At 52.3% G+C, this 11995-nt stretch overlaps 1 protein-coding gene across 1 annotated transcript; it reads left to right on the forward strand.

The window, feature by feature from the left end:
• Positions 1-2170: 2170 nt before the first annotated feature.
• On the forward strand, positions 2171-9693 carry LOC147229749 (polyamine-transporter SLC45A4-like). Its single transcript, XM_086155373.1, has 12 exons — positions 2171-2732; positions 3794-3982; positions 4074-4253; positions 4330-4874; positions 4989-5105; positions 5186-5434; positions 5511-5630; positions 5715-5814; positions 5893-5973; positions 6047-6177; positions 6279-6347; positions 6423-9693. The coding sequence occupies exons 1-12, from the start codon at positions 2453-2455 to the stop codon at positions 6672-6674; spliced, it is 2313 nt and encodes a 770-aa protein (XP_086011499.1). The 5' UTR covers positions 2171-2452; the 3' UTR covers positions 6675-9693.
• The last annotated feature ends 2302 nt before the right edge of the window (positions 9694-11995 follow it).

The following is an 11995-nucleotide window of genomic DNA, read 5'->3' on the forward strand; positions in this document are numbered from 1 at the left end:
AGATGGGAGTGAGAGCAGCCCTGGTGAACCTGATGAGAAGACAGGAGGCAGAGGAGAAGATGTGGAGGTTCCTCTTTGGGAGTGAGGATGTTGGAGAGGATCAGGAAGGAGTCCATCAGAGAGACACCACATGCTAGATGTTCTGGACTGAGATGGAGGTCCAGAAGCAGGTGTAGGGGGAGACCAGAGAAGAGGTTTATGGATGGAGGGAAAGAAACCCGGAAGATGGTTGGTGTGAGAGGAGAAATGGAGGCAGGTGATTGGCTGAGGGTTAGATAGAGGTAGGTGATAGGTTGAGGGTGAGATGGACGCAGGGGATTGGCTGAAGGGAGCAGCCAAAAATGGAGGAATACATAACTACAACGACTACTATTGATTAAATAATAATAATAATAAATTAATACTAAATTTTACAGTGAAAGCAGCAGGTGAACTCCTAACTCGACTTCTCGACGAGCTTCTCCTCGCTTTATTTCATTCAACCGACCTTTTAAATAACCGATTCCCCCCAGCGGACCGTGACGCAGCACCTGCGGCCTCTTTGATGCCCCGCCCCCCGGGGCGTCATAGGACGTGCAGCTTTGTGACGTAGCCGGCGCGGGCCGGAGGCCACGCCCCCTCTTTGTTACTGTGGAAACCGCTCAGCTTGATAACCACAGTCGAACCTCCGGCCACTGCTGCCTCGCCGGCAGAGGTTAGCCCCGCTGCTAGCCCCTCCCCTGGATTCCTCGGCGGACACCCGCAAGGCTGATTTAATTGAACAACACCGCGGCTTTAAAAACACAGCCCCAGGTATGTTGTATGTATTTTTTAATTTTATTTTTATTTTAATAACGAAGGTGTGTCTGGGTTCGGGGTATGCTAAAGGGTTAGCTTCCCGGGCAGGTCTCTTCGGTGATGCTAGCCGGCAGGTCCGTCGGTAGAAGTCCATCCGCCCGGGTTCGTTATTCGGACAGGAATCATCAAGCCGCCGCCGTGAAATAAACACCCCGGTACCGGCGGGGTTTCGTTACTCGGGCCGGCAGGTATGTCAGGTATCTCAGGTAAGTCGGGGTGGGCTCAACATATCCCGGCTGGCCGAGACACGACCAACATTCCTCTGTCTGTTTCCACATCCGCCCCTGGAATTAGTGCCTCAGGGTGCTGAAGAGGGGGAACAGAAATCTTCCCTTCATCGTTATTGCTTTTGCAGATTTATTGGTTTATGTCCTTTTATAAGCGCCACGGTTGTTAGATCTTGACTCCAGGTACCTGGATGGATTCCCATGTGGGTGCATGTTCTGTCCTCATGGGGTTCCTCAGGGTTCTCCTGGTTCCCCAGGGAGATCCAAGAGGTTCATTGCAGACCCTGCATTGCCCAGATGTGTAAATGGTTTTATCCGTCAAAATGACATGTGAATGAGAGTGAATGTCTCTGTTGGACTAGTGAATGGCTAAATGAGTGGTTGTATGTCTCCTCTGGTCCAGTGCCTTTGGGATTGACTCCGCCAACCCTCCACAATCCAGAGTGATAAGTGTTACGGTTAATGAATGAATGACTGTCTTTTATTGAACTACCTATGTCTCCTCCATATCACAAACACCTTGTCTACTATATAGACACGTACACGTACTGCAGCCACCAGTGTTTCATTGTTCAGGGTCTCCTGGTTTGACAATAAAGTCCTTGGATCCTTGAAATGTATTATGTGCCCGCGATCCTGGTGTGTCAGGGTTCAAAGGTCACGCATCAAGGTGAGGTTGCTGAGTCAAACCACCTCTGGTGACAGTAAAAAAAGTATTATAATTGTTACAATGCGGACAGTCCTTCGACACGCGCTGAGGAAACCTCAGAGGATTCAGTTGCTCCAAGGTATATCCTAAATGGGCGCCGACCAGAGCTGGATCTGGACCTTGACCTCCTCAGGTGTTTATGTTAGTGTAACTCCAGATTCTGTGAGAGCTGCTGTGACAGGTTCCCTTCTGCAGAGGAAAACATGCCTGTTGAAAGTTAATGCTTCTCTTTTCCAACTAAACCGTGTCCTAACTTGTGTTTTTATTCCTCCAGGTTGCCGAGTGAACGCTTGCCACACGTCTGCACACACTCCGATCTCCTCCCGCTCGGACGCTCCAGTGTCAGCCACAGTGAACCACCACCTGGACACACACACACACACACACACACACACACACACACACACACACACACGTGTGTCCACCAGCGTGATGGACATTGGATTAAAACAAAGAAGGGAATGGAGTTTTTATTTCCAGCCCATCGGTGACTTGCAGATCCACTGATCCCAGTCCCTGAAGGTGCCGGTAGGCACAGATGCTACCTGGGTGGTCCATAAGCGGAATTCTGTCATGCTTTTCACAATGAAGATTGAGCCACGAACTACTGGCACCCGTTGACCGCCCGACCTGGACGTCCTCGCGGTGCACGTCGGTGGAACAGCTGCTCGGGACTCAAATGGTGAATTCGAGGGACAACCGGATCCCAATGGACGGGGTGGAGGGGGGCCGGGAGTCTCTGGCACTGCAGGAGAGGGTGAACCCCCAGGAGGAAGCGAGTCACGGCCAAAACAACATGGAGAATGAGGAGGAGATAGAAGAAGACGAAGACGAATACGAAGGCGAGGACCCGGCCATCCCTCTGCACCGCTGGGTGATGCACGGGGCGGTGATGTTCGGCCGAGAGTTCTGCTACGCCATGGAGACGGCCCTCGTCACACCCGTGGTGCTACAAATAGGTAAGAGGATCGGACAGAATTCCTCTCCAGCACGACAGGGGTGTGTTCATGTAAAAGAGTGACAGTTTGGTGTGGGAGGGGAGATCGCGAGGTCCACTCCGGGCTGTCAGGAGTGAACAAAAGACTGATATATTTATAAAAACAAACATTGGACAGGCGCTGCCGGGTTTCTCTGCTCCGCCTCTCTCTGCAGACCGTCTTCTCCACCCCCAGGTCAAATCATTGACAGGCCAAATCCAGACCGGTGTCAGCCGGTTTGAACTCACCTCATCACCCAGCTGGGAGTCACTCCATCGCACCGGACAACGGAGCAAGGGTATCGTCTTGTTGTGCGTCAGGGGGCCCTGTGGTGCGCTCACTGCTGCCGGTGCAACTCACCATTGTCCCTCCGCTCTGCCAAAACAACAAATATGGCCGCGGAGCTCACACTTTGCTGTTACCCGCTTGTGTCGCGCTGCCGGAGCGTGGCTGGACTTCTCCATGTCTGGAAACTACATTAGCCGCCTTGCTAACCACTTAGCGACCTCGATGTCTAGTCAGCAAAGTCTTATTCCGCTCCAGTGTTTTCCTGTTGGAGTACATACTGTTGAAATAGCAGAGGGTCCTGCTGAATACCACAGCCCGTGTGATGGAAAAATAGCGAGGCCGGCTGTGACCCATAAAGGCACCGGTGGGAAAGGCGGCGGGAGCAGGAGAGCAGCAGGAGTGCACACCCTCTGCCAGGCTGCGCAGCTGGAGCTGCTGCCTTTGACTCCCCGGGGGGGCAGCGCGGGTTACATGCCATTCCCGTGAGAACCGGCCCGCTGACCGGATCGGAATCCATGAGGCTGAGAACCTAAAGATCCACTCCTCGAAAACGGGGGTGAAAAATCCGGGCGGCGCAAACATCAGGCAGCCTTTTGGTTTTAACATGCTTTGGATTTAACAATGTGTGAATGAGAAGATGAATTTTGTTTGAACATGACACAAGAAAAGTGTCGAGGCTTCATAGTGTGCGTGTGTGTGTCTGTGTGTGTGTGTGTGCGTGTGTGTGTGTGTGTGTGTGTGTGTGTGTGTTTCAGGCCTCCCAGAGCAGTACTACAGTCTGACGTGGTTCCTCAGCCCGGTGCTGGGCCTCCTCTTCACACCTTGGATCGGCTCAGCCAGCGACCGCTGCACGCTGCGCTGGGGCCGGCGGAGGCCCTTCATCCTGGCGCTGTGTGTGGGCGTTCTGCTCGGGGTGGCACTGTTCCTCAACGGCTCCATGATAGGTGGGGAGGAAGTCCCCGCCGCCTGTCACGTTCCCTCTCTTCCCCGCCTGCGGCGTCCAATCTGAACCGTTTGTTTCCCCCGACCCGTCAGGCCTCTCCTACGGCGACGCTCCCGGCAACCAGCCGATCGGCATCGTCCTCACCGTCGCCGGTGTCGTGCTGCTAGACTTCTGCGCCGACGCCTCCGAAGGCCCGATCAGAGCCTACCTGCTGGACGTGGCCGACACGGAGGAGCAGGACATCGCCCTCAATGTGCACGCCTTCTCTGCCGGTAGGTAAAACCTCTTCCCGTCACCGTCCGGAACTTCCACGATCGATGGCGCTCAGACACGCCGGTGTGTTCCCAGGACTTGGCGGGGCGGTGGGCTACGTGCTGGGGGGTCTGGACTGGACCGGGACAGCTCTGGGCCGCAGGTTCAAGTCTCAGGAGCAGGTCCTCTTCATGTTTGCCAGCATCATCTTCATCATCTCCGTCACGCTGCACATGTTCAGCATCCCCGAGGTGCCCATCACGCCGCAGCTCCTGCTGAGGGCGGAGGGCAGCGGAGGGTCCGACGGTCAGCTGTCCCTCCGGCCCGGGAACCACGCATCGCCGCTGGACGACATCACGGAGGAGGCGGGCGTTGCCTCGGCCCCGAACGGCTCATCGGACCCTGCGCGCGGGGACGTGGACCTCCCCGCCACGGATCGCGTGCGGAGTAAAAGCGACTCGGTCCTGGCCAAGCCCAACGCCGCCATCCAGCTGGACCCCGACCTGGACCCTGACGCGCAACGCCTCCCGCCAAAGGCCGACACGCCGACGCCGTCCACTCCCGGCCGATCGCCCGCACACACCGATGGGGCGGAAGCGGCGGAGCTCAGGGACCCCGAGCTCTCGCCTCTGAAGAAACAGGTGACTTCGCCAGCCTCGCCAGGGAAACCCAGGCTGTCGCTCACAGGGTAATCCGTAATTAGATTCCTGACTGTGTGTGTGTGTGTGTGTGTGTGTGTGTCTCACCTGGAGCAGGCAAAGGTTACCAACGGCGTTGGCGTGGTGAGAGGGACGGCCTCCACCAAACTGGCTAGCCGCTCCACGAACAATCCCATGACACCACGGTTACGCTCGCACACCTTCTACAGACAAGTGCGCCACCTTTCCCCCGAAGATTTTACACACACACACACACACCAATAATAAACAAATCATACATATTTTCCCTCCAGCCTTCTTTCTCCTTCTCCTATCACGGACGGATGGGCTCCCACCGATTCAGGCGGCGGCAGACGTCCTCCGCCAGCCCCCAGCCAATCAGCTCGTCCAGCAGCCTGAGCGACGTGAGCGAGCTGGAGCGAAGCGCCGGCGGGGCGCGGCTGCAGATGTCCGCCAGCAGCCTGTTGTCGTGCAGCTCCTGCAGCGACGCTGCCTCGGACCCCGGCACCACCGTCCGCCTGCTCTGGCTCTCCATGCTGAAGGTGGGGTTCTTCCTCCGCCGCTCAGCCGCCTCGCCGTCGCCACCTCCTCCCCTCGCCACGTGCCGTCTCTCCGCAGATGCCCAACCAGCTGTGGAGGCTGTGCGTGTGTCACCTCATCACCTGGTTCTCCTACATCGCCGAGGCTGTCTTCTACACGGACTTCATGGGACAGGTTATTTACCAGGGAGACCCCATGGTACGCACACACACACACACACACACACACACACACACACACACACACAGAGGCCTTCCCGTCATGTCTGTGTTTCCTCCTCAGGCGCCGGCCAATTCCACGGAGCTGCAGGATTACAACCGTGGCGTGCAGATGGGCTGCTGGGGGTTGGTGGTCTACGCCGCCACCGCGGCGCTCTGCTCCGGTAAAACGCCGGTCAGGACGCCGCACGGGCAGACGGCCGTCAGAAGGATTAACCTGTCCGCCCTTCTGTCTGTCACAGCCCTCCTTCAGAAGTACCTGGACAACTTTGACCTCAGCGTCAAGGTCCTCTACATGCTGGGACCCCTGGGCTTCTCTGCAGGTGGGTCGCGCTTGTGTGGATGGAGGTGCGACGCCCGAGTGTGTTTTCACGTCTCGCCCCCCTCGCGCCGCAGGCACCGCCATCATGGCCATCTTCCCCAATGTTTACGTCGCCATGGTGATGATCAGCAGCATGGGCGTCATCTCGCTGAGCATGACCTACTGCCCCTACACCTTGCTGGGACAGTATCATGAAGACAGAGAGGTGATACACACACACACACACACACCACAGCATGTACTCAGGTTGGGTATGTGTGTGGTTGTGTGTGTGTCTCATTGTGTCAATCACCTTCTTGTGCCCAGTACATTCACCACAGCCCAGAAAACACCAAGAGAGGGTTCGGCATTGACTGCGCCATCCTGTCCTGCCAGGTCAGCCTGGACGTCTCCTTCAATCCGCATCATCATCTTGACCTCTGACCTCAGCGGCGCTCCTTCTGTTTCCAGGTCTACATCAGCCAGATCCTGGTGGCGTCGGCGCTCGGCGCCGTCGTGGAGGCGGTGGGCACCGTGCGGGTCATCCCCATGGTGGCCTCCGTGGCCTCCTTCTTCGGCTTCGTCGCCGCCTTCTTCCTGGTCGTCTACCCCGACGAGGAGCCGAGCGGCTCGGTCAGTGACCGGGTGACGGCGGCCTGGACCGGCGAGCCGCCGCGGAACACGGGGCGCGTCGCTCCGAAGCCGCCGCACTACGTGGCCTGAGCAGGTCCACCCTCACCTGAGGAGGAAGGAACCATTTTTACTCAGGCGGGGGGGGGAGGCTCTGTTGGTGCTACTACCTCAACCCAAACACGGGGCGCTTCAGACCAGGGGTCGGGAACCTGCGGCTCGCAAGTCAGATGGGGCTCTTTTGATGACTCGCGGATAAGCCTTAACTGACATGATAAGTAACGAATAATTATAATAATTTTACATCGCACCAGTTCAGGGTTACCGATGGCTCGAGCCAGTCCAGCCTGTGATTCGGGGTTCGGGAGGATCCGACCTCGAAAGTCTTAATTTCATTGGATAACGCGGCTGCCTACGCAAGTTGTTGGGAGGTGAAGAAGTCAACTTCCCTCCTTCTAATACAACTGTCCGCTTGCTAATGTATGCAGAGCAAACCCCTCCGGGTATGAGGACGGTGAAAAGAAAAAAAGCTGACGAGTCAAATGTAAAGCGACGCTTTGAGCCACGCCGAGACGGTTTGCTCGGAAATATCCAGTGGGGGACAACATGCAGAAACCGTGGCAAGAACTACTATGCAGAGTGCGAGCCAGTTAGCAGAGACTCCGTGTGCGGACCAGACAAGGGGACTGGAGTCCAGCTAGCTTTGCTGGTTCTTAAGCAATAGTGAGGAACGGAAAGCCATTCATAGATGAATGAATGAAGCTTCACCTCATCACGTACCAACCAGACTTCAAAACCATGCAGCACCAGAAGTCGCATTAATGGTAAGGAGTATTTTATTCATTATTAGTCAGCTCCAGTATAACATCGTAATTAAGACGAATAAATTAAGAGACTTACCGTAATTTCCGGACTATTGAGCGCAGCTGAAAATAAGCCGCACCGGCTAAAAATAAGTACATATATGTACGTATATAGGCCGTACATGTTTATAAGCCGCAGGTGTCCACGTTGTGGCATGAGATATTTACACAGAAAGATGTTACACAAACAGTTTTTTTTTTTTTTACTTTTAATAAAATTTATACTGGCAATATCTACAAATTCGTGCTGGAAATCTTTTACTTTTTATTTTTTAAATTCTAATTAGATATATACTGACAATATCCCCAAATACGTACTTGATTTTTTTTTTTTTTTTTTTTTTTTTCTGAACAGTGCCTGTAACTTTGGCTAATGAAAAAGATTAATAATAAATAACACAAGAAAAAGTCCATCCATCCATTTTCCTACTCCAGCTAATCGCTATCTCGGTCTTCTTCCTGAGAACTAAAACCATTAAAGTCCTCTTCTTCACTTTTGAAATTGAACAGCCTCAGAATTTCACGGTAATTTCATTGGTCCGATATAATGAGGCTGAGTGTTCCGGTGGAATGAAGCTTGTTAGCCCCCCAAAAACTATCCAAAAATTAGCCATATCATTGTTTAAACCGCAGTGTTCAAAAATTAGCGGCTTGTAGTCTGGAAATTACGGTATTATACTTTTAATATTGTTGGGAGAATGCTAATAGAGAGAAGGTCAGTACAGAGAAGGTCAGAGGGACCTGCAGTGCACTTTGTAGACCTAAAAAGTAAACAACAGGGTATTGTATGAGGAGTGGTCTGGAGTGGCAGAGAACTATATTAGACTGGTGCAGGACATGTATGCTAGCTTGGAGACAGTGGTAAGGTGTGCTGTAGGGGTAACCAAGAAGTTCAAGGTAGAGGTGGGAGTCCATCAGGGATCAGCTCGGAGGCCTTTCTTGTTCTCAGTGGTGATGGACAGGCTTACAGATGAGGTTAGACAGGAACCTCCATGGACCATGATGTTTAAGCAGGGAACAGGTTGAGGAAAATGTTGAGAGGTATGTGCTGGAAAGGAGAGGGGTTTCAGGGGAACTACGAGATAGAAGACTATCACCCAGAATGAAAGGAAAGGTGGACAACAGCGGTGAGACAAGCCATGCGGTATGGCTCTACAAACAGTGACAATGACCAAAAGACAAGAGGCAGACCTGGAGGTCGCAGAGACTAAATATTGTTGGCCTTACCTGAAAATTCATGAACATAGTCGTATTCAGTGTTAAAAAACATGATATGGCTCTCACAGAAATCAACTTCAAAATATGTGACTTTCATGGCTCCCTCGGCCAAAAAGGTTCCCGACCCCTGCTTTAGACCGAGAACATGACTCGGATGGGAAAACAAACATCTGAGACGACAGTAAAGTTCTGTCAGTCTTCACCAACCGCTGAGATGCAACAACGTAAAGGACACAAAGCTCTGGTCTGTTCCGGGATGCCGTCTGATGGGAGGAGATTCTGCGGAGACAATCACGGACACGAACCAGGTGAACTTCACGTCCGACGCCGGCAAAGACCGGGCCGACAGGAAGTGCCTTCGACCGCCACCGGCCGACTCTGCACGCACACCCCAAGATCAGCCTCGGACCTTCTCATCCACAGGGACCCGTTGGACTCGGGGAACTGCGTGGCCGGTGGAACGTCCACCTCCACCTGTTCCACGGCTCGCCGGCGCCACCTGCTGATATAAAAAACAAGAAGAAAACTGTGACATTGCGCTTTTTTTGTTCATCCTAAATCACCTAAATCAACCAGGGTGGTTGATTTAGCTGCTCCATACACTCCTCAATCACACACCTACAGGGAACACCTGTTGCTGCTGCGTCCGGCAGGTGTGTGTGTGTGTGTGTGAGACGAGGGTATTTGAAGAATCTAACCCCTCGCAAAAAATAGAATTTAGCAATATTCTGGTAATTCTAAGATTTTTAACAACCTCACTTTTGTGCCAAACTGCTGAACAGGAAGTGGCTGAAGCGGGAGAAGAGGCTGCCTGTTTGTTAATGTTCATATTTCATCTTTGGGTTTTAAAGTCTTGATGTTTTATCCTCTCCATCATCGACTTTTCTAAAAACGGCGTGTTGTTTTTAGAAAAGGTCGCCTTGCTTGATGTTTGTCGGTTGTGAAACCATTTCATTTATTTTCTTTCAACAATCAGTCGAACAGAAAGGAACCACCTTTTTTTTTCCAAATAAAAAGAAAATTAGGCCCGATGCGAGGTGGAAGTGGCCTGACAACTTGCAGGAGTGACGACGTTGAAATAATCAATGCGAGAAAGTAAGAGCCGAATCTTCTTCCGCCAGGAAGATGGGACTTTACGAAAAGAATCAAACTAGGTTTTTTTATTCCTTCCCCAACTTTATTACCAATCAGATGACGCTTTCACTTGCCCCCTCGGGAAAGTCAGGACTGCTTCGACCGGGCTCCATGCCGCAGGGAGCTCCACGAACATCTGCTCCACCCGTGGAGACATGGAGGAGAAGGTGAAGGTGAAGGTGAAGATCCAGCCAGCTGAAAACCCAAGCCGCTGCGCCCCCTAGTGGTCACATCTGGTACTGCAGTGAGTCGTGTGTGGTTCAGTATTTCTGCAGCTGCTCAACTTCATGTGGCGATAGATTGAGCTATGAATCGATAGAGAGGTGTATTGATCGATAGGTGGTTCGATTATTCGATAGGTATGCTGGAATTTTTCATTTAACACTGGCGGCCTGAGATACAGGTCAAATACCGCCATCTACCGGCCAAAAGATGGCATTACAGCAGGGATGCTCCACCTCGCTCTGTTTATTTTCATTTATTCTTGCTTATCGTTATTCCGTCGTGTGATTGCAGTCAGTGTTATTTCACTTCACATTATTACTAATCAATAACTCAGTCAATCACCAAAAATACAGCAGGTCACAACCATCTTCCGATCACTGTCATTATTTGATTGATTATTTCTGACAGTGAATGGAAGATGATTTGCAGATCCACGCGTTTTCTCTCTCTCACACGCACACGCACACACACACACACACACGCCAGAGGAGACCGTTGGAGGTGGAGGTGAGTCCCTCTGCGGTCACGGGTGGGAGTGGAAGGAACATCAGAACCTTCAGGGGATTGAACCGGCAACTCTTGGGGTTTGGAGGAAATATGAGACAGCTGACGGGAGTGTGTTTGACACACAGTGGTGTGTGTGTGTGAGTATATGTATCACATGATTTGAAGTGTGTGTGTATGTGTGTGTGTGTGTGTGTGGAGGGGTCGGGTCTAATAGGACAGCGGCTCACATGGTCTTTGAACGGGACGTTGGAAAAAGAAGTTCATCTGAGCGGAGAAGAAAGAAGGACCGCAGGAGCCGTGAGGTAACAGAGGAGGAGGCGTGTGTGTGTTTGTGTGTGTTTGTGTGTGTGTGTGATTTTTATCATACGTAACAGTGTGTATGTGTGTTTGTGTGTGTGTCATTTTTATTATACTTCACAGTGTATGTGAGTGAGATTTGTATCATTAAGTTTGTGTCATTCCTGAACTCGTTTTACCTGTGTGTGTGTGTGTGTGTGAGTGTGTGTGTGTGTGTGTGCGCGCACGCATTATTTCTGAAACTCTAAACTGTGTGTGTGTGTGTGTGTGTGTGTGTGTGTGTGTGTGTGTGAGTGTGTGTGTGAGAGAGAGAGAGAGAGCTTCTTTCATTGAATGTTTTATAAGACATTTCACAAGTGTGCGGTGTGTACCTACATGTTTGTATTATTTTTGAGATGTGTGTGTGTGTGTGTGTGTGTGTGTGAGAGAGAGAGAGAGAGACGGGGGGGGGGGAGAGAGTGTTTTCTGAAACACTTCACAGTGTGTGTGTGCACATACGTGAAGTTTTATATAATTTCTGCACTCCTCCAGTGTGTGTTTGTGTGTGTGTGTGTGTGTGTGCATCGTTTCAGTGATGCATCAGTGTGTAAAGGGGAGGCCTGTTCGTGTGTGATTCATAAGTTGGGGGTTGAGATGTGAAATCCACTCAATGTCCTTGTAACAATAACCATGCAAATTTTCTATGTGTGTGTGTGCGTGTGTGTGTGTGTGTGCGTGTGTGTGCGCGTGAGACGCGATTAACAAAATTAGAATCCCAAGAAGAGACTTAAGATGCAGTTAAAAACATTTGTCCGTTTCCATGGTGACAAGAACAGGCGTGTCCTTCTGCAGAGGCCCTTCCTGCTCCCCCCCAGCGTCATGTGGGCTTCCAGGAGCTCCGAGCTCCACGCGTGTCCATTTACCAGCGACACCCTTCGGTTCCGCTGTCCGATGCAGGCGTTGGTAACGGACGTGCACGTGCACGCCCAGGAGGAGATGGACAGAGGGTTCTCGGGTGGGTGGGTGGGGGGGGGGGGGGGGGGGGTCTCCCATCTTCGCCCCCCTCCAGTCCCTTGTACCGTCGGCCGCAACAGATGGGGATCAGTGACGGTTGCATTCCAGTGATTACACAGCGTCATGCAGGAGCCGGGCGGGAAATTGCCTCAAAAATCTGGGACGTCAAGAATCCCA

Source organism: Fistularia commersonii, chromosome 11 (assembly GCF_037954325.1).
Source record: "Fistularia commersonii isolate RoL2024-O1a breed Wild chromosome 11, RoL_Fcom_v1.0, whole genome shotgun sequence".
Classification (NCBI taxonomy): Eukaryota; Metazoa; Chordata; class Actinopteri; order Syngnathiformes; family Fistulariidae; genus Fistularia; species Fistularia commersonii.

Coding starts and splice junctions, on each gene's coding strand:
- LOC147229749 (XM_086155373.1), top strand. CDS start 2,453: ATGGTGAATTCGAGGGACAACCGGATCCCAATGGACGGGGTGGAGGGG. Junction 4,875..4,988: donor TCTCGCCTCTGAAGAAACAG/GTGACTTCGCCA, acceptor CACCTGGAGCAG/GCAAAGGTTACCAACGGCGT. Junction 5,435..5,510: donor TCTGGCTCTCCATGCTGAAG/GTGGGGTTCTTC, acceptor GTCTCTCCGCAG/ATGCCCAACCAGCTGTGGAG.